The sequence below is a fragment of the Phocoena sinus genome, chromosome 8 (assembly GCF_008692025.1).
Source record: "Phocoena sinus isolate mPhoSin1 chromosome 8, mPhoSin1.pri, whole genome shotgun sequence".
NCBI classification, from domain to species: Eukaryota; Metazoa; Chordata; class Mammalia; order Artiodactyla; family Phocoenidae; genus Phocoena; species Phocoena sinus.
The window spans coordinates 7,494,132-7,516,309 of NC_045770.1; the positions used below are offsets into that span (position 1 = coordinate 7,494,132).

Here is a 22,178-nt window from a genome sequence, read left to right on the forward strand (position 1 = left end):
GGAGACCTGATTTCCAACTCTGCCTCGGTCACTAAATAGCTTTAATTTTCTTACTAGAGAAAAATGGAAATAACTGTGCTTATTCAAAGGGATGTAAGTTCAAATGGATACACACTTGCTCTGGCAGTATAAGGTGCTGTATAAGTACGTGCTTTTATTATGCACATGGAACCAGTAAGCTGTATTCAGATCTCCTCCCTTCCCCCTCCCCCAGCTTATCCCAGACCTGGTTACTGGGTGCCCAGAAGCTAACTGAGATCCTGACTCCTCCCCTTAGGCCACAATGTGCTTAGAATCTTTTTTTTTTTTTTTTTTTTTGCGGTACGCGGGCCTCTCTCACTGTTGTGGCCTCTCCCGTTGCGGAGCACAGGCTCCGGACGCGCAGGCTCAGCGGCCATGGCTCACGGGCCCAGCCGCTCCGCGGCATGTGGGATCTTCCCGGACCGGGGCACGAACCTGCGTCCCCTGCATCGGCAGGCGGACTCTCAACCACTGCGCCACCAGGGAAGCCCTGCGCTTAGAATCTTTTCCCTCCAGTTTCTTAATGGCACAGCCAGATGCTTAGCTGGCTGCCTAGAACCCATATCATCTGTGGGGCAGGAGGAAAGGATTCTGGTACTTTTCACCTGGAGCCCCTCCCAGCTCCACTGCCCCCCTTGCCCATCTACAAGGCACTGGGATTTGCTTAGCAAGAGGCGGTGTGGTGGGACAAGCGGGGCTTCGGCTCCTAAAACTGTTCCTGTCAGAGACCAGCTGTGCCAAGGGCGTGTCAAGACACCCTGAGGGTCAGTGGTCTGGGTCCTGGTCCCCTTCCAAGCCATGCTGCCTCCATTCCCACCTCCTCAGCGCCCCCTTTACCTCTCTGGTTCCGTCTCTGCTGTGGAGGAGGTGGCGGACAACACTCTGCTGGGGCAACCAGGGGGCTTCTCTCTTTCTAGGGAGTCTCTCTCTCTCTAGGGAGTAGAGGGAGGAGACAGAGGAGCAAAGGGTGAGGGAGGGGCAGGTGCATCTGGAGCTGGGAGGCCCTGGACTTGTGGCCCACCCCCGGGCAGGCAGGGGTGTGTGTAGGAGGCGTGGCGCCTGTGTCTCACAGGCTTTTGGCTCCTGTCCTTCACATGTGCCACGTTAGCATCCTGCCGACCAGGAGGAGGGAACAGCAAGATGCCGCTTGAGGAAGAAATAGACCCAATCCAGCATCTCAGCCGCTTTTAAAAATAGCAACTCCGGGATGGTGTTTCAGCTCCTATTTTTATCAGATTTATATGGCTGGACGCTGGAGCTGAGCTGTTCCCAGGGTTCTCAATAGCAGCGGACATCACTATTGTAGTCTTAGAAACCTGCCGTAAGGCGAAGGCTAAAATGCACTCCAGGAACCTGTCGGCTGGACGGGATCCTTGAGAAGCCACTGCACACAGCCCTTGTCTCTTTTGGGGCCATGATCAATTAACCACAGTTTATGGCTTGCTTTTTGCCTTCAAGTCCCTTGGTTACCATGACTTCAGTGCATAATTGAGGATTCACTGCCTTCTAATCCGGAAGTCCTTTTTAATATCTAACCCCAATATATTGGCTGTGTCCTTTAGGCCCTTCTCGCGGTAGAAAAATGGCAGCTAACATTTATAGGTCTTACCATGTCCACAAAATCCTCTTATTTAATCCTCACAAAGCCCCTCGGGGTAGGCACTGCTATCACTCCTAGCCCACAGACAGTTACATAACTTGCCCGAGATCATATCTGGTTATGGTGCAGGTTCTATGCCAGAGTCACCAGACCATGCTGGCTCTCAAAGGAGGCGGTTCCGAACATTAGGTAATTTCCCCTTCGCCTTGACTTTCCTTTCTTCCTCATGATCCTGAAGGAAGAACTGGTCAGGGTACTACTGGACGTGTGTGCCCCACGCTAGAAGCCGAGTTCTAGGTCCCGGCCGCGCTGAGCCACTGTCTCCCTGACTGCTGGCCTCGGCTTGTGCTGGCCACTCGGCTCTCAGGCTTCAGCCCGGAAGCCTGGCTTCTCTCGGCATAAGCCGCCACAGCCGCCCCCCCCCCCCCCCGGGTCTCCTCAAAGCACTCATGTCCATGGAGTTACTTTGCAATTATGTCTACGTGTCTCACCAAATTGTAAACTCCAGGAGAGCTCTAGCTCCATGTTCTTGTCTAAAAAACAAAAAGTAGGGTAGATATTCAAAACCTTGTTGATTGAACTGAAACACTGTAGTCCGTGCTTCTTTTTTAAGTGGTTAAAACTTGGTAACTTTGAGTTTATAGAGACTTCGGAATCCAGTGTAATTTCAGTAAGAACATGGAGCGAACACAGGGCTGCCAACATTTATTTTGCTAAGTGAGGATTTTTAAAAAACAACTACTGTTAATTATCAGCATCTTCTCACAAAAGAAAGGCCATTTTAGGGTTCGATATACGGGTCTGGAATAAAGATTTAGTCCTTTCTGAGAAGGCAGAGTTAGCAGACCCACGTCAGCCTATTCAGAAATTAAATAGATACATTAAACTATCTTGGAATAGAAGCATTACAAGAGAAACATTTTCAAATATTACTTTGTACGTAATCGCTTCTTGATTTGTTTCTCCATTTGGGGATCTGTATCCAACAGAGTCAGGCAATGTGGAGCTAACTGCCCAACTCCTCCTGAAATGCTATTTTTCTCAGCGTCCTGAAGGAATTCTGACAGAACACTCAGCATTTCTGCTCTATGAGGAAACCTCTGGGCAAACAGAGAGGAGCCGAGGAGCAGCAGTCCTGTCTCCAGTTGCTCCCCTCCCTCCCCAACCACGCCGGGAAGAAAGTCGGCCAAGAACTGGGGCCTGGTGGCCGGTGGGGAGCCCTCCAGGACTTATCTGGGAAGGTGACATCTACCTCCAGGAGAGCAGGGACACAGGCGCGCACACCGAGGGCACGCGGCTAAACACACAAGGACGTCCACGCTGCCAGAGAGGGCTGGCGCTGCTCGTCTTGCTCAGGACGCTCTCTCCGGGGCGGCGGGATGCCGGGTTCTGCTAAGGGAAGGCAGGAGGAAAGCCAAGGCAGAGGAGGGGGTGGTTCTCATTCTGCATCCCTCGGGCTGAGGACCGTCTGTCCGCCCACTAGCCCGGAGGCTGGGAGCTTCTTTTTAGTCATCTCTGCTTCCCCAGCACTTAGGACACTGTCTGGCTTGAGTCCATCAGCAAGCCAAAGCTCTGGACTCCACCGCAACCATGTCCCTTTGCCCTGTTGGTTTACGATCACCCAGCACATCACTCCGTAGTGGATCCTCACCCCCATTCCCCTTGACAAAGAAATAGGCTCAGGACGCCTCGGGTGGACACCAGGAAGAGACCATTTACCACTATCTAGGGCAGTGCTCGGCCTGTAGTATGTGTTAAATAAACACGCAAGGAACAAATGAGTGGCGCTCGGCTCTGACTCCAGTCTCCTGGCTCTCAGTCCAGGGGATGCAGAATAAGAGCTACCCCCTCGTCTGCCTCAGCTTTCCTCCTCCTTTCACTTTGCGGGACACACATCCTGTCTCCCCTGAGAGTGTGTCCTGAGGAAACAAGACCCAGTAACCCACAGCCCCATGCTAAGGAGCAAACGCCAGCCCCTCTCCAGCAGTGTGATACATCTGTCCGCTGGGCTGGAAAGAGAGCCTCATGTGTTTAACTGCATGCCGTCAACGTCTGCACCCGAGTCCCTGTTCTGCTGGAGCAGTGGTAGATGTCACCTTCCCAGATAAGCCCTTGATGGCTTCCTACAGGCCATAGCCTTGGACACTTTGAAGTCCCTTCCTGGCCTCGCGATTCTATGGACATTCTATTCTATTCTGTGATGCTGGTCATACCTTGCATCCAAGAACCTCAGGGCTTTCAGACTCCACTGCAACCGTGTCACTTTGCCCTGTTGAGACACTGTTTGTATTTGATCTTCTGGCTGCTCCCTGCGAGTTGTTTTACCTTCCTGCCCAGATAACAAACTCAAGGCCACGGACTCCCTGACCAAGAAGCCAAGGCAAAGGCAGGCTTCTTGGGCTTTGCAACATCTGACTCTTATTAAGGCCCCCCCACTTCCAGGAGCGGCCATGCTCCATCCTTGTCAACAAGAGTATATCAACAGGATTGGCTCACACATGGGAAGTGTGACCTCAATGCTGGGGAGAGAAAGAGGAAGTACTGTCAAAAAGACTCTACCGATTACTTCTACCAGACAGGTGGAGATACAGTAAGTGGGAAGACGGCAGAGGGCCCCGTGGTTGCAGTGCAGGAAGGAGTGAAAGCAGAGGGAGGCTCAGTTGGATTCCGGATGTGAAGACAGCCAGGACGGGTGCACGGGGGCCTACAGAAAACCCCAAGCCCTCCGGGCCAGCTGGGGCTGACCCCCAGACACTCACCCCCTTCTTAAGACCTTCCCCCTAGGTTCTGCCCACTCCGCTTCCCCAGCAGGCCACACCGTGGGTCCACACCGAATGAGACCGATAGTTTATTCTCATGCTGGAAAGAAACCAGTAGAAAATATATTAAAAAAAAAAAAAAAGTTCACTTGGTGCTAAAATCCGGCTGCCCTTCCACCCCCCCACCCCCCCACCCCACCCCCGCCCCATACACATCAGTGCTCTTCTCCGACTCAGCTTCTCTGGGCCTCCTGCAAGAGCGCGAGGAGGGGGTCATCAGCTCTGAGGGCAAAGGTGAGGGTGCGGCGGCCGTAGTGCTCGGGGTCCTGCTCCAGGTTCTCGATCACCTCGGCCAGCAGGTGGGCCCGCTCCACGCCTGCGCCAGGGGCCTCGAAGCCCAGGGCAGTGAAGTGCACGTGCAGGTGGTAGTAGGAGGGCAGGTAGTGCAGGTACACGCGAAGGCGGTCTCCCGCCACCTGGTAGCGCTGCAGGATGGCTTCCTGGCAAGAAAGGGGAGGGGCGGGGAGGCTCATCGTGCTGCCCACACACCGGCGCCAGAACCCCCTCCTGCCCACGGCCCCGACCAGCCTCTCCACCCGCTGTTGGCTTCGGATCCCTGTCTTCCATTCTTGGGGGTCAGCAAGTGCAGGGGACAGCAGCAAGGCGGAGGCTCTTTCTCCCAAGGATGGGGACGGTGGCCTCGATCAGGCTTCCCCGCTCCAACCTGGTAAAACACCTGCTTCCTCACAGTTGCCTCTGGGCCTCTAGGAAGTCTCGGTGCTAAGGACAGGCCCAGGTTTCCAAGACTGTGGGGACTACCCTGCCCTGGATGATTTACCAGACTTGTATCATCAAGTAGGTGGGAAGAGGCCTTGCTCTCCCTTTCACCATAGAACAGAGTGGAGCTGGGCTGCGGCAGAGCTAAGGGCTTGGTGGCAGAGAAAGGATAGGGGAGGGGACGCGAGCAGGGCTGCCCTGGACAGACCAGGGAGTCATAATAGGATCATCAAATTCTTGCAGGACTCCTGGTTGGAAGAGGAAAGCATCACCTTCGGCCCTGGCTCCCTTTGCCTGCCCCAACCTTGCTCAGGGGTAGAGCTTTTTCTACCACACCCCCTTCAGGAGCCTCCAAGGCTTGGAATTAAGAGGAGACTTAATTACCACTGTAGGCAAATCCCTGAGGCCGCAGGGGTGAAGAGAAAAAGACAGGGCCTCAGCGTGCTCGGAATACATCCTGGAATTGTATTCTATTCTGCATTTGGCGCTCCCCCGGGGATCTCGGCAGCAGGGTGACACCAGGACCAGGGCACCCGAAGGGCTTCCTGGGAGGTGCTGCCGGAACTGTCAGGGCAGGCGCAAGTGCTGGCCCAGCATCTCCCAGGGGCTCTGCATCCAGAGGCTGTTTCAGCAGAGAAACGAGTTACCGGGAAAAGAGAAAGGCAGCCAGGGGGATGGGGACGTGGGCATGCGGGGCAGAAGGCAGTCGGCACAGGACAGGCAGGGGCCGCAGGTGAAGGGAGAGTGGCCCCAAGCACAGCCCCTCCTTCAGGTCTGCGGCAGAGCCTCAGAGCAGCTCTTGTTGAACCCGACCTGGTCGGGGGAGCCTCTTCCCCGCTGGGCACCCTGGTGACAGCAGGCCTGCCATGGAGGCCGCATCTTCTAATGTCTCCGGCTGAGACCAAGCCCACAGAATAATGGAATCAGAAGGAAGAAGGACCCCCTCCAGACACCGAGGCCCAGAGAGGTGAAGTGACCTGCCTGAGGTCATCCAGTGGGCTAAGGTCAAAGTGTCAAACCAGGACCAGGACCCAAGACTCGAGACTCTCTTCCCCCATCTCCCCTCGCCCCCAGGGCTCCTTTCAGCAACGCTGTGATTTCATTCGATTCAGCAAATCTCCCAGAGAGAAAGGATCCCAGAATGCCAGGTGCTAGAGGATTCAGTCTCTTCCCTCACGGTAGATGCGGGGACACAGACACACGTCAGGTCGTGCCCCATCTACCCGAGAAACACGTCTGGCATGATGTGGCTGTCGTGAGCGGGGCAGGTAACCCTGGGATGGGAGGGCATCCCAGACGTGACCTGCAGGACACAGGCAGGGAGCAAGAGCGGGAACCCGAGCTGAGGAAGCCCGTGTCGGGTGAGGCAAGGGGGTTAAGAGTAGAGCTAGAGGGCAGGGCAGGACCAGGAACAGGGGCCTCGTGAGGCCCCCTAAAAGCCTTCATGGGCCGCTGCACGGGCATTCGGAGAGGAGCCCTTTTCACGAGACGGACTTCTGGAAGGGGTGAGGAAAGGGGCCCGGGAACACAATGGAACTGGAGTGTAACGCCCCTGGGCTCCGGCACAGATTCGGCCCCGGCAGCTCACCTGCCCCTCCTGGAGGATGTTCCTGAGCAGTGGCAGGTGCTCTGGGGTGAGGTCCCGAAGCGACTTGATGTCCCGGCGATGGCAGATGGCAATCAGATACAGGTCATCGAGCTGTGCGGAGACAGGCAGGGGTAAACCGGGCTCAGCAGGGGACAGGGCCGGGAAGGCTGCCAATCGTGGAATTCCGCCCAGAAACCAGGAAGCACCCACACCCCAAGGCCTGCAGTGTCAGCCACGGCCAATCCCAGGGACCCCGTGGCAGGACCAATCCCCAGGCAACGTGGGCGTCCTCGTGGCCAGGGTGAGTGGGACAGTCTAAGGGACAGAGCTTCTGTTTATTCTTCCTGCTAAAAAATACCATATGAGAGTATTTACATACTCACAGCTGATGGGGAATGAGCGGCGGGAAGGAGGTTCAAGAAAATGCCAAGCACAACTCTTATGGTCTAATTGCATGTACAGAAGTAACTGCTGTAAGACATAAGGTGATAAGAGTGCAGGAGGAAGAAGGACAGACTAGCTAGGGTGATCCCGAGAGGCTTCCTAGAAGAGAAGGCAGGGCACCCGGGTCTTGAAGAAGAGGTAGGGTTTGGAGAAAGGGCATTGAGGTAGAGGAAAGCAAAGGCTCAGAGGCAAGAAAGTCTAGGGCATCTAGGTGGGAGAGTAAACAACTCCATGTGCCTGGAATCAGAGGCAGGCGAGGAAGTGAAGGGGCATGTGACGGGGGGGAAGGGAGCCTCAGGCCAGCGGGGCAGTGAGCTCCACCACGGCTTCACCCTCTCCTCCCTTCCCCTATCTCACAGGGCTCACAGACGGCCCTTCCTGCCATCCGTCCTAAACAGTGCCTTGCTGAGGACCTGGAGTTCACAACAGTCCTGAGACCCAAGGCCAACAAGGTCTTGAGCCAGAGAAGAGCAAACGGACTCTTCCTCTTGCCCAGAAAACCCTCCCAGCCGTCTCTGCTTACCCAAACCCTGGCCTTGGCCAGTTTCACATCCTCGTGCGAGGCAAGCCCCAGACACCAGGGCTCCAAGGGCCGAGGCATGGAGAGAATCCAGCAGCCCTCAGCCCTGCAATCTGAGCTGCTAGATTCCTCAATGAGATAATTTGGGGACCATGAGTCACCCAACCAAATCCCCAAGGGCCCCAACTTAAAAACTTAGAATGACATTCTCCATATGGTGCGGGATGTCCAACTGTGCCTCTTCATGCCAACAGTCTCTCCATGCCATACACATTCTTCTCCTCCAGGGCCCTAAGAATCCAGGCTTTCTGCCCCAGACCTGCTACAGGTGAGCCCAGTGGGAACCTCCCGGCAGATGGCTAAGCTGTGCCCACCCAGGCCTCCGTTTTGCCTACAAGTCCCTTCTGGGCTCTTCCTTCTCATGGCCTGTGTCCAAGACTCTCGCACTAGCTAGGGGCCCAAGGAGAAGTAGGAAATAAAACTGCTTGAACCTGGAGTGTGTGTGCATGTCTGTGGGTGTCTTCAGCTGTTCCACGTGTCACTGTCACAGGACTTCCAAATAACAGTAGCCTTTATTTTAGATGGTATCTGCTGATGAACGCCAAACGTGACATGAAATCACACCTCTCTGCTCCACTGGCATCGAGTGAAGCATGAAGGCTGTGCCAGGTATCAGCTCACGGGATGGGCGAGGGAAGGAAAACAAACCCATTCTTTGGGATCAGACGTGACCCTGCATTTCCTGCAGGCAGCCAAAGGGCCCCGGCCCAGAGATACCGGTGATGGGGCTCACAGTGAGGTGAGGAAGGAGGAGAGAAGGCAGCCAGAGGCTGCAGAGGACAGGAGGGGCGGTGTGAGTGAAGACGGCTCCCGGGAAAGCTGCTCTCAAGAAGGTCGGGGCAGGGGCCGCTAGGGGGCCAGGCAGCAGAGCTGAGAGGCTTGGAGGAGGGGGGTGGCCCTGGGCCACCGGAGGCCTCCTCTGTGGCTCGGGTAGTGCACGGGACTCCTCGGGTCGGTCACCCTACTTTCTGCCGGCCAGTGTTGCAGACCGTGGGCCTGCCTGGATCTGCCGGTATCCAGGGCACGGGGAGAGGGTGAACCGTCCACCTCAGGGCTCCAGGTGCTCCTGGAAGAGAGGGTGCAGCTCCCCAGCTTGGCTGGTAAAGGAACAGCCCGCGAGGTCATGGATGCAAACACTGCCCCATCCTCACCCCCAGGGTGGGAGGTGAGCCAGAAAGAGGCTTTAACTGGCCCATTAAAGTGTAAACATTTGTTTTACGTGCTCCCACTGCAGAGAACTCAGGCCTCCCCTTTGGTTAATTATAATCTGCTTAGAGAGAGCGAGCAACATGAGGAGGAAAGGGCAGGATTAAGGAGGCCCAGCAGCCTGGAGCAGGGCACTCAGAGACCAGAGAGGCCCTGCACGAAATCCCTTACCTGCTGCTGGTTCCACTTGAGGTCGGGGATGAGGACAAAGCCATCAGAGGGATCTGGATTCTCAAAAACAATCCGGTCAGCTTCAGCCTTCCTGTCGAGAATATTGTACACCCACTGGAAGGAAGGGGAGAGAGGGGGTTCACAGACCAGTCATTTTCCCTGAGAGACACCCCACAGTGGGCCAGGTAGGCTCTCAGGCCTCCCCAGGAAGGACAGCCAAGTCTGAAAGGGCCACTATGCTCGGGGGACCGACACTCAGGCTGTCCTGTTCCGGGGAGCTGCCATCCCCACAGGGACCACGGCAACTCAGACAGGGCCATTGAGGCAGTTCCTGGCCGGCACTGTGCACATGCTCTGCTCTGGCCTCACAGGCCTGGTCTGCAGCCGCCCCTTCCACTGCCCACAGGACTCGGGAAAAGCGTCCCATGGGCGGGCCCTGTCCCACTTTATTCAGGACCACGGGCAGAGAGTCAGGCTGGGGGTTTCTTCTGCAGAGGAAGTCCGCTACACACCAGGGTGGGGAAAGGCTCAGGTTCTAGAAGTTAGTGTGCTGGGTTTCTCAGCCTGCTGGGATCCTTGTGAGGGCTGGGGTTAGCACCGCTGCCCCACCTGGGGACCCAGCTGACATGCACCCTTCATGACAAAGCAGAACAAACGCCACGTGGAGAGGCGATTACACAGACCTTTCCTGTTAACCCCAGGCTGCCAGCTCTCTCACGCCCTTTGATTAGCTGCTGTCAACAGTCTTCAGAGGACCCTTCCTTGGGCGCTGCGTGAATCCCAAGGGCATCACTTTACCATTAAGGTCCCGGAGGCCTCTCTGAAGAAGCCAGCCTGCAGGGAGGTTAAGATAAGAAGGACCCTGTTCTCACGGGGATCCAACCCCCCAGCCCCGGCTCTTCTCCACTTCCCCAGAGGTCTGAGAGCCCTTTGCCAACACGACTTCCTTCCAGGCCAGTGAACTCTGTGCCTGAAATCCGAGAGCGAACCCTGCTGGAGAGCCACAGAGAGGGCAGGACCTGGGCTCATACGGCTGCCCCTTCCGCCCCGCAGTCACGAAGGGCCTCAAGCTGCCCGAGCGGTGGATGGGAGGCCAGGGCGCCGACACGGCCAGGCCAGCGGAGGGCTCCTCTGCCCACCACCAGGAACGCTGGTGCAGCAGTGTCAGTGAGGGCCAGGGCTACACACATCCTCCCCCATGCCCCGCCGAGTCCACATCCTCTGCTGTCGGCCAGCAGGGCCAAGGCCAAGTGCAACTGTCTGAGATGCAGAGCGAGGAGGCAGAGAAAACCTGCCTGGGACAATCTGGGCCTCCCAGACCCCCTGGTAAGACCCACAGCCCGCTCACAATATGGTCAAGAAGAGCCTGGCAGTGCCACTTGTTGGGTGGAGTCTGGGGGCTGCCCAGCAGTGGCTTCCTCGTGCAGCACTGGGGCCAGAGCGATGCACAGCCCAGCAGGTGGAGAACATTCCAGGGAGGGACATTCCAGTCAGAATGTCCTCTCTGACTGGAACTCTCTCTAAGAATGTGCTACTGGAGAAAAAAAGCCAGCCGGATCCTGACCTGAAACCTCCCAAAAATAAACGGGAGGGAGGGGATGGTGTCCCTGCGTGGAGAGCCCTGGTGTGGCCCAGCCTCCCTGGGGCCCTGCTTTTGCCCACAGATAAGCAGCTCTGCCTCCGCCTGGAAAGCAGATGTCGTCTGGGAGAGAATGAACAGGCTCTGGAGCCCAACAAGACTGGGCTCATCTCTCACTTCCACCACTAACTAGCTGCACGCTGGCAAAGTGACTTCATCTGGGACTTCCCTGGTGGCACAGTGGTTAAGAATCCGCCTGCCAATGCAGGGGACAGGGGTTCAAGCCCTGGTCCGGGAAGATCCCACATGCCTTGGAGCATCTAAGCCCGTGCGCCACAACTACTGAGCCTGCGCTCTAGAGCCTGCGAGCCACAACTACTGAGCCCGCGCGCCTAGAGCCCGTGCTCCGCAACAAGAGAAGCCACCGCAGTAAGAAGCCCACGCACCACAACGAAGGCCCCCGCTCCCCACAGCTAGAGAAAAGCCCGCATACAGCAACGAAGACCCAACGCAGCCCAAAATAAATAAATACATAAAGAACTAGCATCTTTAAAAAAAAAAAAAAAAAAGTGATTTCATCTCTCTAAGCCTTGGTTTCCTCCTTCCTCAAGAGGATCTAACAACACCCCCAAGTGAGGGTTGTGGTGCGAACTGTAAGTGAGAAAATGCGTGTGAAATTGCCCAACACGGAGCCCTGCCCAGGGATGCAACTGAGAACAGGGAAGGTGCTGGGAAGGCTCCAAGGGGAGGTTAGGCTGGGCTTGCCCGAGGCTACAAGACCGACTGTGGAAAGGCAAAAAAGAAAGCGGATGAGAGCAAAGGAGGTGCGCTGAGGGGACCACGTGCGGGGCTGGAACGGCACGTGAGGGCTGGGAAGCTGTGCTGTGATGAGCCTATCTCACGGGACCACCCTGTGCGGCAAGCCCGTAAGGTGGGCACTGTCGGGGTCCCCATATTGCAGGGAAGGAAGAGCTAGGTGCAAGGAAGTTCATCCAAGTTCACACATTCCGACCCAGAGTCCGGCCCCAGAGCCCAGGCTGTAGGCCACATGGGTAAGGCCTCTGGGAGAGCCGGGAGAGGTCTGAATACACAGGATGTCTCAGCCCAGATTAGAGAGGGAGGAGAGCCAGGGAACAAAGCCCACATGAATCATAGGGGTGACATAAGGGAGAGTAACACGCTGGGAAAGCAAGCCCGGGAGCCTCGGCCCCGCAGACGATATGGGGGTGCTGGCAGCTTCTGGACGCACCCGGCACGACTTCTTCCCTGTAGGCGACACTGGCAACTGACCCAGAAGCCCCTCTCCCCGAGCCCCCTCTTCACTCTCCTCCTGCTCTTTTTTGCTGGCCCCTCTCCTGCAGCCGCCCCTCCCCTGCCTGCGTCTCAGCCCCACACTCTCCCGTCCTCCCTGGAACCTGTGTGGGCAACGGCGGCCACCACTCTGGTGCCTTTTCTGCGCTGGAAATGGCAGCAGGCACATGATATGTGGCACGGCTCTCAGCTTCCACTGGGACCCCAGGAGGGAGGTGCCGTCGGTCACATTTTCCACACAAGGAAACTGGGACTCAGAAATGAAGGATGAGATCGTGAGGCTCCGGGGCGGCAGGACTAGAGTCCAAACCCTGGGCCGACAGAGAAGCCCTGATCAGATGACTCACAAATCAGTCTCCAAGGATCCAGATGCAGACACCCCACCGCATTTTTTTTTACTGGGAAATTACAAACACCTCAAATTTGAGCAGCCAAATAGGGTAGTTGGCTTAGAACACAGACGCTGGGGCCAGACCGCCTGGCTTTGAAGCCAGTCTCCAAAGGCCTGCTGTGAAGATACGATGCCTGTAAAATGCTTGGGACAGTCGCTGTTCTGTCACCTCGTGAGTTCCAAGAAGTGCCAAACTAACTCACCGTCCTCCACGTAAACCACTCCGCTGCCCACGCCCCCGTGCTGGCTAACAATCCGACTCTGTACCATGCATCGCCCAAGCTACCCCTGGACTCACCCCAGGCCCTTCCCTCACTGCTCCAAATCACCCACGTCTACGCCTTAATCGCAAGGGAAGCTCCCCGCTGCCCCTGCCTCGGTTCAGTCTTCCTCCCTCTTCTACTCTCACAACTTCCAATGATTCTTTAAATCTGATCACGTTACCCGCGTGCTTCAAACCTTTAACAGGATGCTCATCGCTCTGGCAATCGCCCACAAATCTGACGATCATTAGAACAAAAAGATTTTTTTAAATGCGGATTTCCCAGCTCTACTCCCAGCTTCATTCTGACTCAGGAGATATGGAGGAGGGCCCTGTGCTCTGTATTTAAAGAAATCTAACCAGGCCATCCTGACGAGCAGCAAGGTGTGGGAACTCCTGGTCTCCTGGACAAAGTGCACAAGCCTCTTTGTGGCCCCCGCCTGCCTTCTCCTGCCCGTTCCCGAAATGCATCAAATGGGTCCAGTCCTCTGTGCCCCTATACTTGTTCCTCCCTCTGCCTGGAGTGCCCTGTCTGCCTCTTCCAGCTGGCAAACTTCTCTTTGTCCTTTAAGACCCAACTGGAGGATCCTCTCCCCTGTGAAGCCCCCCACTGTCTGGGCTGATCACTCGCCCTCTGTGTCGATACTGTACCTCGCGTATAGACCGCCAAAGTGCTCATCCCATTATACTGCAGTTACCAGGTTGCAGGCCTATCTTCCTTACAAGACTGTGGGGACATTATCAGTGTTTATCTTGGTGACCCTCCAGAGCCTAGCACAGGGCCTGGTACATAGGGGATGCTCATTAATACAATGACTATTGCCCATTAAGCTGAGTGCTTGTAAACTTGCTAGAAACAGCCGAGAAAGGATACATGGGAAATTCCCTGGCAGTCCAGTGGTTAGGACTCGGCGCTTTCACTGCTGTGTGCCTGGGTTCGATCCCTGGTTGGGGTACTAAGATCTCACAAGCCATGCGGTGCGGCCAAAAAAAAAAAAAAGAATACATGAACGCTCATGTCAAGCAGAAGCTGGTAGAGCAGAGGGGTTACTATTTCCCAAGAGGATCTGCATGATGGCCTGTGAGAAGGTATATATACGACTCACACCAGCTGTATTACAGGCTTCCTCTCTTGAACCCCACATACGCGCACATCCAGTGCAGCAGGACACACATTCCAGGACATCCCCCCGCAATCTTAGACACAGTCTAGGAAGATGGAGACATATTTCCCGTCTACTTAGAAGACAGGGCAAGTGCTGGGACTGCCTTAAAAAAAGGAAAAAGTCAAGCCACTGTGAGTTAGAGGAGCCTTGTGCAAATAATGTGCAGGGGACCACGGCTAACAGCTGGGTTGGGTCTTCCCCAGGGGACCCCCTGCAAGCCCTGTCAACCTCCTGTCCTTCCTCCTCCCAGGCACAATCCACATCCCGAGACCCCACATACAGGACACCCTCCCTCCTCCGGGACAAATGGCTGTGAGCTTCCCACACTAGGACGTCCCACACCACCACAGCCTGAACCTTGGGTGGAGTATGTAGAGATGCTCTACAGGAGAACGCCTGATCCATCACATTATCTCTGAGCGTGCACGTGGGACCAGTTCCAGGCAGAGGCTCTGGCTGGTGCTGGGCACAGACCCAAGAAGTCGGATGTCTTAGCGAAATGGCCTTGCACCTGGCCCAGTTGCTGAAGACACTTCGAAGATGCTCCCAACCCACGGCCATCGCCCTGGGAGAAGAGGCCCTGCACCAGCCCCCGAGCCTGCCCCCTGCAATGGATGCAGGGGAGCAAGGGAAGGGGATTTCTACCCTGTGACTCAACTCCTGGAGGCTGGTTTGCTGTGGGTGAAACCAGGGATAAGAGTCTGGACGAGGAGGCCTAACCAGCACCCGTCTTTACCGTTCACAGACCCCCGGCCAGGGCAAGCCATTCTGAGACCGTATCAAGGCTACTGTAGAGTACTTAGAAATTCTTTCCACGAACTGGACTGCTCTGAGATCCCCGAGTGCCTCGGCGGCGTGCCCAAGACCGCTGTCAATTCCCTTATCAATGAAGGTGACTATCCTCTATGAAAGAGCGACAGCCTCAGCCCAGCACTGTCTATGCCGTCTATCCTGCTTATTCTTCTCCACAGCACTCACAATCTCACGTTTTGTGTGGTTACTTATATATTCCCACGCTGACACCTGAACAAGGAGGTAAGCTCCGTGAAGGCAGGGGCGCCGTTCTACTCTCTGCCGTGTCCCGTGGCCTGTGCGGCGGGAGAGCGCTGGACCCTGGCACCACCTCGACAGGTGCCTGAGAAGATACACTGGCCGTGGGGACAGCACTCCGAATCTGACCCGTGGGGCTGGCCCAGGCCGTGGCGGCCAGTACCTGGATGCTGAGGCTCTGGGACTCCAGGTGCGGTAAGGTGATGTTCTTGTAATCGTCGCCCGTCTCCCGGACCAGGCGGAGGTCCCGGTGCAGGTACTTTTGCAGGTGTTTCTCTGTGGCAGGGTAAACCACGGTTGTCTTCACGTCTGCAATGACACAACACAGCCCGGGCCACAGTCAGCCACTCTCTCCACACAGTCCTGCCACACTCTGACCCTGACAGGCACCACGGAAAGGATGGGCCCGGTCTCTCTTTGATTCTCCAGTGAAGGGAGCCAAAGACTAAGAAGTTATGTTCACCCACGACCCACTCCCACGAGGTGCCTCGTGCCATTAAATTCATGACCTGAACCACACTCGGAATCTGGAAAATGTACGGTCTGGAAAATGTACGGTTTTCACTGATGGGTCACTAGGTCCCTCATCACCCTTAACCCTAGCCCTTCCCTCTTATTTTCTAAGCACAGGAATAAAACGTTTCTGTGGTTAAGACTCCGCGCCTCCACTGCAGGGCACACGGGTTCGGGGAACTAAGATCCCACATGCTGCGCAGAGTGGCCAAAAAAAAAAAAAAAAAAAAAAGCCAAGCAGCCTCCTTAACGCAGAGCGGTGCAGCACAACAGTGGCTGAAGGCACAGACTCTGGGGCTGGACCATCAGGGTCCCAGTCCTGGCTCTGCCTGCTCCTCACTTGGGACCCCTGCCCCAGTCCAGGTGTTTACTCTCCCTGTGCCCCTACTTCTCCATCTGTCAGCTGAGGGTGATAATAGTTCATATGTCATAGGGTTGGGAGGATTAGCAAGTTAATACCTGTGGGGCTCTTAGAACAACAATGTCTAACACGTAATAAATACTGGCTATTTTCAGCCCAGGGTTACCCAGTCTTGACTTTGGCACCATCAACATTTCCACCTAGATAATTCTTTGCTGTGGGGCTGTCCTGTGCATTGCAGGCTGTTTAGCAGCATTGCAGGTTTCCGCCGGATGCTAGTTAAACCATCTCTCCAGTTGTGACAACCATAAACGCCTCCAGACATTGCCAAGTGCCCCTGGGGGATAAAACTGCCCCCAGTTGAGAACCACCGTTTTCATCACAAGGAAACCTGGTAGTGTCCCTAAAGAGACTCTAGGCTAGGGTCCTAGTAAAACACCACCCGGTTTTGGTTAAGTCCTTTTTCCTATTTCTCTTAACATCTGCTACAACAGCTTCAACATAGATCTTAAAAGCAGGGAAGGAAAATGTTGTCTTAAAATCAGTTGGGATGTTTCTCAAAGGATCCAAGTCCTCCTTGACTCTAGATTCAGATGTGCTCTCCCAGAGAGGTCCCTGAGAGGAGCGGCCCAGCATGGGCATCGGACACTCCAGGAAATGCTCAGACTCACCTACATACCCAGAACTACCAACCTAGGTCTGAGGACGTAGGCGATTTTCATGCTCATTTCACAGGTGGGTAAAAAGAGTTCACAGGGATTCCAGACTCATTCGACACCACGCTGTGCGATGGGGCAGAGACGGGACTGGAACCATGGTCTTCCCTCCCTGAAGCCTGCTCTTTCCACCTCTGCCTGAAGGCCCACATCGTCTTCCAGCAGCTGAGTGCGGGCGTCCAAAGGCGCAACGCCAAGAGCGTGATGCCTGGTAGAACCAGAGGCCCCTGGCCTGTCAGCTCTAGCAAGCAGAGCAGCGCAGCATGGAGACACAGGCTGGCATACGACTCTCCCCTTCCTGGCTGTGCCACCTTGGGTGTTATTTAACCTTTGAATCTCAGCTTCCTCATCTATTTATGGTGCTCATAAAATCTAATTTACAGAGAGTCGTTGTTATCGTTAAACAAGGCATGTCAACTGGACCCACGTAAGCGCTAAATAAATGTCACCCCGCTTCCTAGGAATCTCTGCATCTGACCTGGAACGGGAGGCACAAAAGTCTCCTCGCAAGTGAGTCACTTCTCACTCCCACCACCCTCTAACAGCCCAGGGTCACAGGCCAGAGATCAAAGGTCAAGCACACCAAGCTCTCAGGAGACAGGAGACTGCCTGAAACAGATGGAATGTCAGCACCTTGGCCCTTGCAGTGCAGCCTGCTGGGGAAGGACGAGATGCTGGCACCAATCAGCCTGGGTTCAAATCCTGGCTGTGTAACCTTGGGCACGTGAGAAGCCAGTGAGCAGCAGGTGGGAAACCTCTAGAAGCTGCCCTCCACCTGCACCCCCATGGAAAAGTGCTCCTCCAATGCTGGCTCTTACTCTCCTTGCGTCGCCTGGGCGGGGCAGGCGGAGAAAGGCGCTCCCTCCGGGTGGGGAGACGGGCCGGGACAACCTAGAGAAGAGCCCGGCCCCACTGGCAATGCACACGCAGCCCTGGGCTCCCGGCCTGGGGGCCCCTGGCCGCTCCAGACTGGAAAGCCACGGCTTGCCACGGCTTGCCCGCCTGCCAAGGCTGGCCACAGACCGCCCCCGCCGCAGAGCCCTGGGAACCGGCCCCTCCTGCCCTCCCCCCAGCAGCAGGGAAAAATAAAAAGGCACTTTCCGGGGCTTCCCTGGTGGCGCAGTGGTTGAGAGTCTGCCTGCCGATGCAGGGGACGTGGGTTCGTGCCCTGGTCCGGGAAGATCCCACATGCCGTGGAGCGGCCGGGCCCATGAGCCACAGCCGCTGGGCCTGCGCGTCCGGAGCCCGTGCTCCGCAATGGGAGAGGCCATAACAGTGAGAGGCCCACATACTGCAAAAAAAAAAAAAAAAAAAAAAAAGGCACTTTCCAACTGCTCACTTTCTGCCGTCCTGTTTCCTTTCCTGAGACCCGCCTGCCTGGAGGAGGCGCACCTTGCTGCACTCTGAGCCCTGCCAGAGCCAGTCACCCCTTGCCCGGCCTCGGTCAGACCCTCGCTGCTGGCATCAGGGTGGGGATGCCCCTCCAGTCTCGCCCAGGCCCTGCTCCAAGCCCACTGACCGCCACTCTCCCCCGGCCGTCTCTGCCCCAGCCACAGAGACCCCCTTACACTCCCCACCGACTCCCACCTCTAGGCCTCACGCCTGCTGCCCCGTCTCATTCCCTTAGGCCTCCGTCCAAAGGCCAGCTCCCAGACGGCCCGACTAGAGAGGCACCCCTTACCTCCCCACACCCTGCCTCCTTCACCCCTCACTGCCTGACAATGGAGGACATATTTATTGTCTGATTCCCCCATTAGACGGACTTCCCTGGAGGACAGGGATTTTTGTCTACCTTAAAATTTTGTTTTATCATTTTATCCCCAGCACCTGGAAGAGCGCCTGGTATACAGCAGGTACTCAACAAATACTGAACAAATGAAAAAATGAATCTGGTCTTTTTAGACTTTAAACCCAGGAAGAGCATTTCTTGTCCCAAATGGAATAAAACCTCTCCGGAAAAAAAGAAAAAAAAGGTCAATATATTTCCCAATGCTGAGTTTCTCACTGGCAGCCAAAAGCAAACTCTGGTGTTTATCCAAATGACCTGCAACTGAGCTTCACGAGGAATCTGGGCGAGAGTCAATGCCCGATAAATGCTCAAACCATCGGATGAAAATACGTCGGGGAAGAGGACATCCACTCAGGGCCTCAAAAACATCTCCTCAGAGATTACTTATTAATTACAGAGGCGGACACAAAGTGACTGGACTGAACATCACTCCTCATGGGATGAACTGACGCCCTGGGCCTCCTGGGCTGTGCCGTGGTGTGCAAGACAAAGCGCATAACCTGCATCCAATCGCGAGGCGACATCCTCCTCCCAAACCCAGGGACGCTCTACGGAACAAGTGGCTTCACAGCTCTTCCCAAGTGTCAAAGTTAGGGCTGAGGGACTGCTCCAGATTACAGGACGCTAGGGACTGGACTGGATCCTGGACGGGGGCAGGACGGGGGTGTGCGGGAGATTCCTGCTTGAAAGGTGGTACTGAAACCCTGGCAAGATTTAATAGTGGTCTCCACATCACTTAATGGCTTTGTATACATGTGGAAGTTCCCAAAATTGATCATTTTACTCTGGTTCCTAGGAGACACACACTGGCGTGCTCAGCACTGAGGGGCTACCACGTCTGCAACTTACTTTTCAATAACAGAGCGAATAGTAACAAAATATTATTATATGTGTATGTGGAGAGAGAAAAAGGAAATGTGGCCAAATGTTAACAAGAGGTGAAGGGCTTTTTAAGGGAGTTCTTTGTACTATTCTTACAGCCCTTCTGTAAGGTTGAAAAATTTTTTCGAAATATAAAGTTACATAAAAACGTGTTGGTACTCTCGAGACCCTGGGTGCTAACTGCCAGTGGAGGTACCAGGCACTGTCCTAAGCCCTGCACCCACTCACTCCCCACAGCCAGTGTGAGACGGGTATGACTTTGGTCCCCGCGTCACACACGAGGAAGCTGAGGCTCAGCGCTGGGCTTCAGCCTCGGCACCACGTACCAGCCGCGCAGGTCAGCAGACGTGGCTTCACCCTCCGCCTGAGGCCCTCTCTGCCAACCCCAGTTTAACAAGTTGACTTAAGGGGCCACCTGCCCAGGGTGAGAAGTACCTGGCACCTCCCAGCCCAGAAGCTTCTCCCAGTAGCTAGAGAAGCAACAAGGAACTTCCTGACCCTGCCCTCCTCCTGGCATTCTTAAAAAAAATCAACTCCAAAACTAACAGCTCAAGAATGTTCACAACCTATTGAGAGCATCCCTGACATTCCTTACAAGGGCTTCCTATTCGTCATGCTTCTTCAAACTTTGTTTTTATTTTTAGTTTAAGGTGTGTTTGCACATAGGTTAAAAGTCAAACCAAGCTTGTTTTTATGTTTTCTGCTCCTGTCTGAGCACCATTTTCAACTCTTCCGGCCATTTCCTTGCTTTCGTACTTCCACAGTTCCAAATTACAAACATTTTTATAACTCGTCCCACCTTGATTTTTCAGTTTTATTCTTATTTATTAACCTCCCATCATGGAAGGTAAGGATTTAGCTGTTTTACCAACTCTGTACCAGAAGAGCGCGAGTACGCATGTGCGCACACGCTCTTCTACCCCATCCTCACACCACCCCCAGATCACAATTTTGGATAAATCAGTACTCAACATCAATACCATCATGATGATGTAAATGCTGTCTACTGCTGAAGAGTACACTATGACTATTTTTCCTTTTCAGCACAGTTTTTGGTATGCAGTTACTATTTACTTTTTTTGTTTTCTTTTCTATCAACTTGTCGCTACTTCGTCCCCACACCCACTTCCCTTTTTATAAAAATCTCCTCTTGATGTTACAACTCATCAGACACAAGGGTAACAGTGTGTTCACGGGGCCTGCAGGTGCCCCGTGCAGAGCTGTGGCCTAGGAGCTCCGAGCACTGCCCTCGCCCCCTCTCTTGTGCTGGCTACCTTGTTTCCCGGGTCCGTTATCTTCCTCTTTCACGTGTATGTCCTCATTTTACTGAAGCAGTGCTTCTCAAGCTTTAGTGTGCATCAGAACCCCTGACTCAGGACGCCTGGGGTGCGGTCCAAGAATCTGCATTTCTAACAAGTCCCCAGATGCAGCTGCTGCCGCCGGGCCAAGGACCATACATCAAGAACCACGGGCCTGGGCTTCCCTGGTGGTGCAGTGGTTAAGAATCTGCCTGCCAATGCAGGAGACATGGGTTTGAGCCCTGGCCTGGGAAGATCCCACAGGCCACGGAGCAACTAAGCCCGTGCGCCACAACTACTGAGCCTGCGCTCTAGAGCCCGCGAGCCACAACTACTGAGCCCACGCACCTCAGCTACTGAAGCCCGCAGGCTCTAGAGCCGGTGCTCTGCAACAAGAGAAGCCTGAGCACCGCAACGCAGAATAGCCCCCTCTCGCCGCAACTAGAGAAAGCCTGCGCGCAGCAACGAAGACCCAACACAGCCAAAAATAATAAATAAAGAAATTTAAAAAAAAGAACCATGGCACTAAAGTACAAACTCAAGATGCATCCAGAGATATGGCGCAAGGGAGATACACTTAGAGACTTGGAACATCTGAAAATGTCTTTATTCTACTGTCGCACTTAATTAAGCGCTTGGCTAAAGAATTCTAGGATGGGGGCTTCCCTGGTGGTGCAGTGGTTGGGAATCCGCCTGCCAACGCAGGGGACACGGGTTTGAGCCCTGGTCCGGGAAGATCCCACATGCCGCGGAGCAACTAAGCCCGTGAGCCACAACTACTGAGCCTGCGCTCTAGAGCGCGCGAGCCACAGCTACACGGTAAGCCCGTGTGCCTAGAGCCCATACTCCACAACAAGAGAAGCTGTGACAATGAGAAGACTGCGCACCACAATGAAGATTAGCCCTGGCTCGCCGCAACTAGAGAAAGCCCACGCACAGCAACGAAGACCCAATGCAGCCAAAAGTAAATAAATTAATTTTAAAAAAAAATTCTAGGATGGATAGCAATGACCCTCCAAGTCTGAAAGCACTGCTCTGTGACCGTCTAGACTGCAATGCTGCTAGGAAGCCTGAGGTCATTCTGATCCCCAAACCTTTGTACTAACCGGTTTTTTCCCCGCTGTCCCCCGTGTCCTGATGGTGTTGATGGGTCTTGGAGCGGGTTTATTTTCATCCATCGAGCTGGGTAAGTGTCAGGCCCCTTCAGTCTTGAAAATCATGTTCTTCAGTCCTGGGACTCATTTTTTTTATTATTTTCTTCCCCATTTTCTCTGCCCTTTCCTTCTGGAACACTACTTGCATATTTACCTTGTTTGATTCATCTTGTAGTTTTTTTTCTCTCCCATTTTCCAGCTCTATGTCTTTCTGCTCTACTTTTCAGGAATTTTTCATCTTCTCTTCTGTTTTCATTTCTGTTGCATTTTTTAAAATATTTATTTATTTATTTGGCTGCAATGAGGTCTTAGTTGCAGCACATGGGATCTTTAGTTGTGGCATGCAGGATCTAGTTCCCTGACCAGGGATCAAATCCGGGCCCCCTGCATTAGGAGCATGGAGTCTTACCCGCTGTACCACCAGGGAAGTCCCATTTCCGCTGTATTTTTAATTTCTAAGAGCTTTACCCTTGCGAGTGCACCGCGGGAGCACGCGAGACGCGGGAGCTAGGGAGCCCTTACCGGCCGAGCCTGACGGCCGGAAGTGGCTGTTTTGGGAC

At 54.7% G+C, this 22,178-nt stretch overlaps 1 protein-coding gene across 1 annotated transcript in view; it reads right to left on the reverse strand.

Moving 5' to 3' along the window:
- Positions 1-4,451: 4,451 nt before the first annotated feature.
- Positions 4,452-22,178, reverse strand: part of DCPS (decapping enzyme, scavenger) — a 34,339-nt gene continuing 16,612 nt past the window's right edge. The window contains exons 3-6 of the mRNA XM_032641622.1: positions 15,069-15,214; positions 9,147-9,260; positions 6,746-6,856; positions 4,452-4,880 (exon numbers count right to left, since the gene is read on the reverse strand). Of these exons, the coding sequence (XP_032497513.1) occupies positions 4,614-4,880; positions 6,746-6,856; positions 9,147-9,260; positions 15,069-15,214 (638 nt within the window). The 3' untranslated portion in view covers positions 4,452-4,613. The remainder of the gene's footprint in view (positions 4,881-6,745; positions 6,857-9,146; positions 9,261-15,068; positions 15,215-22,178) is intronic.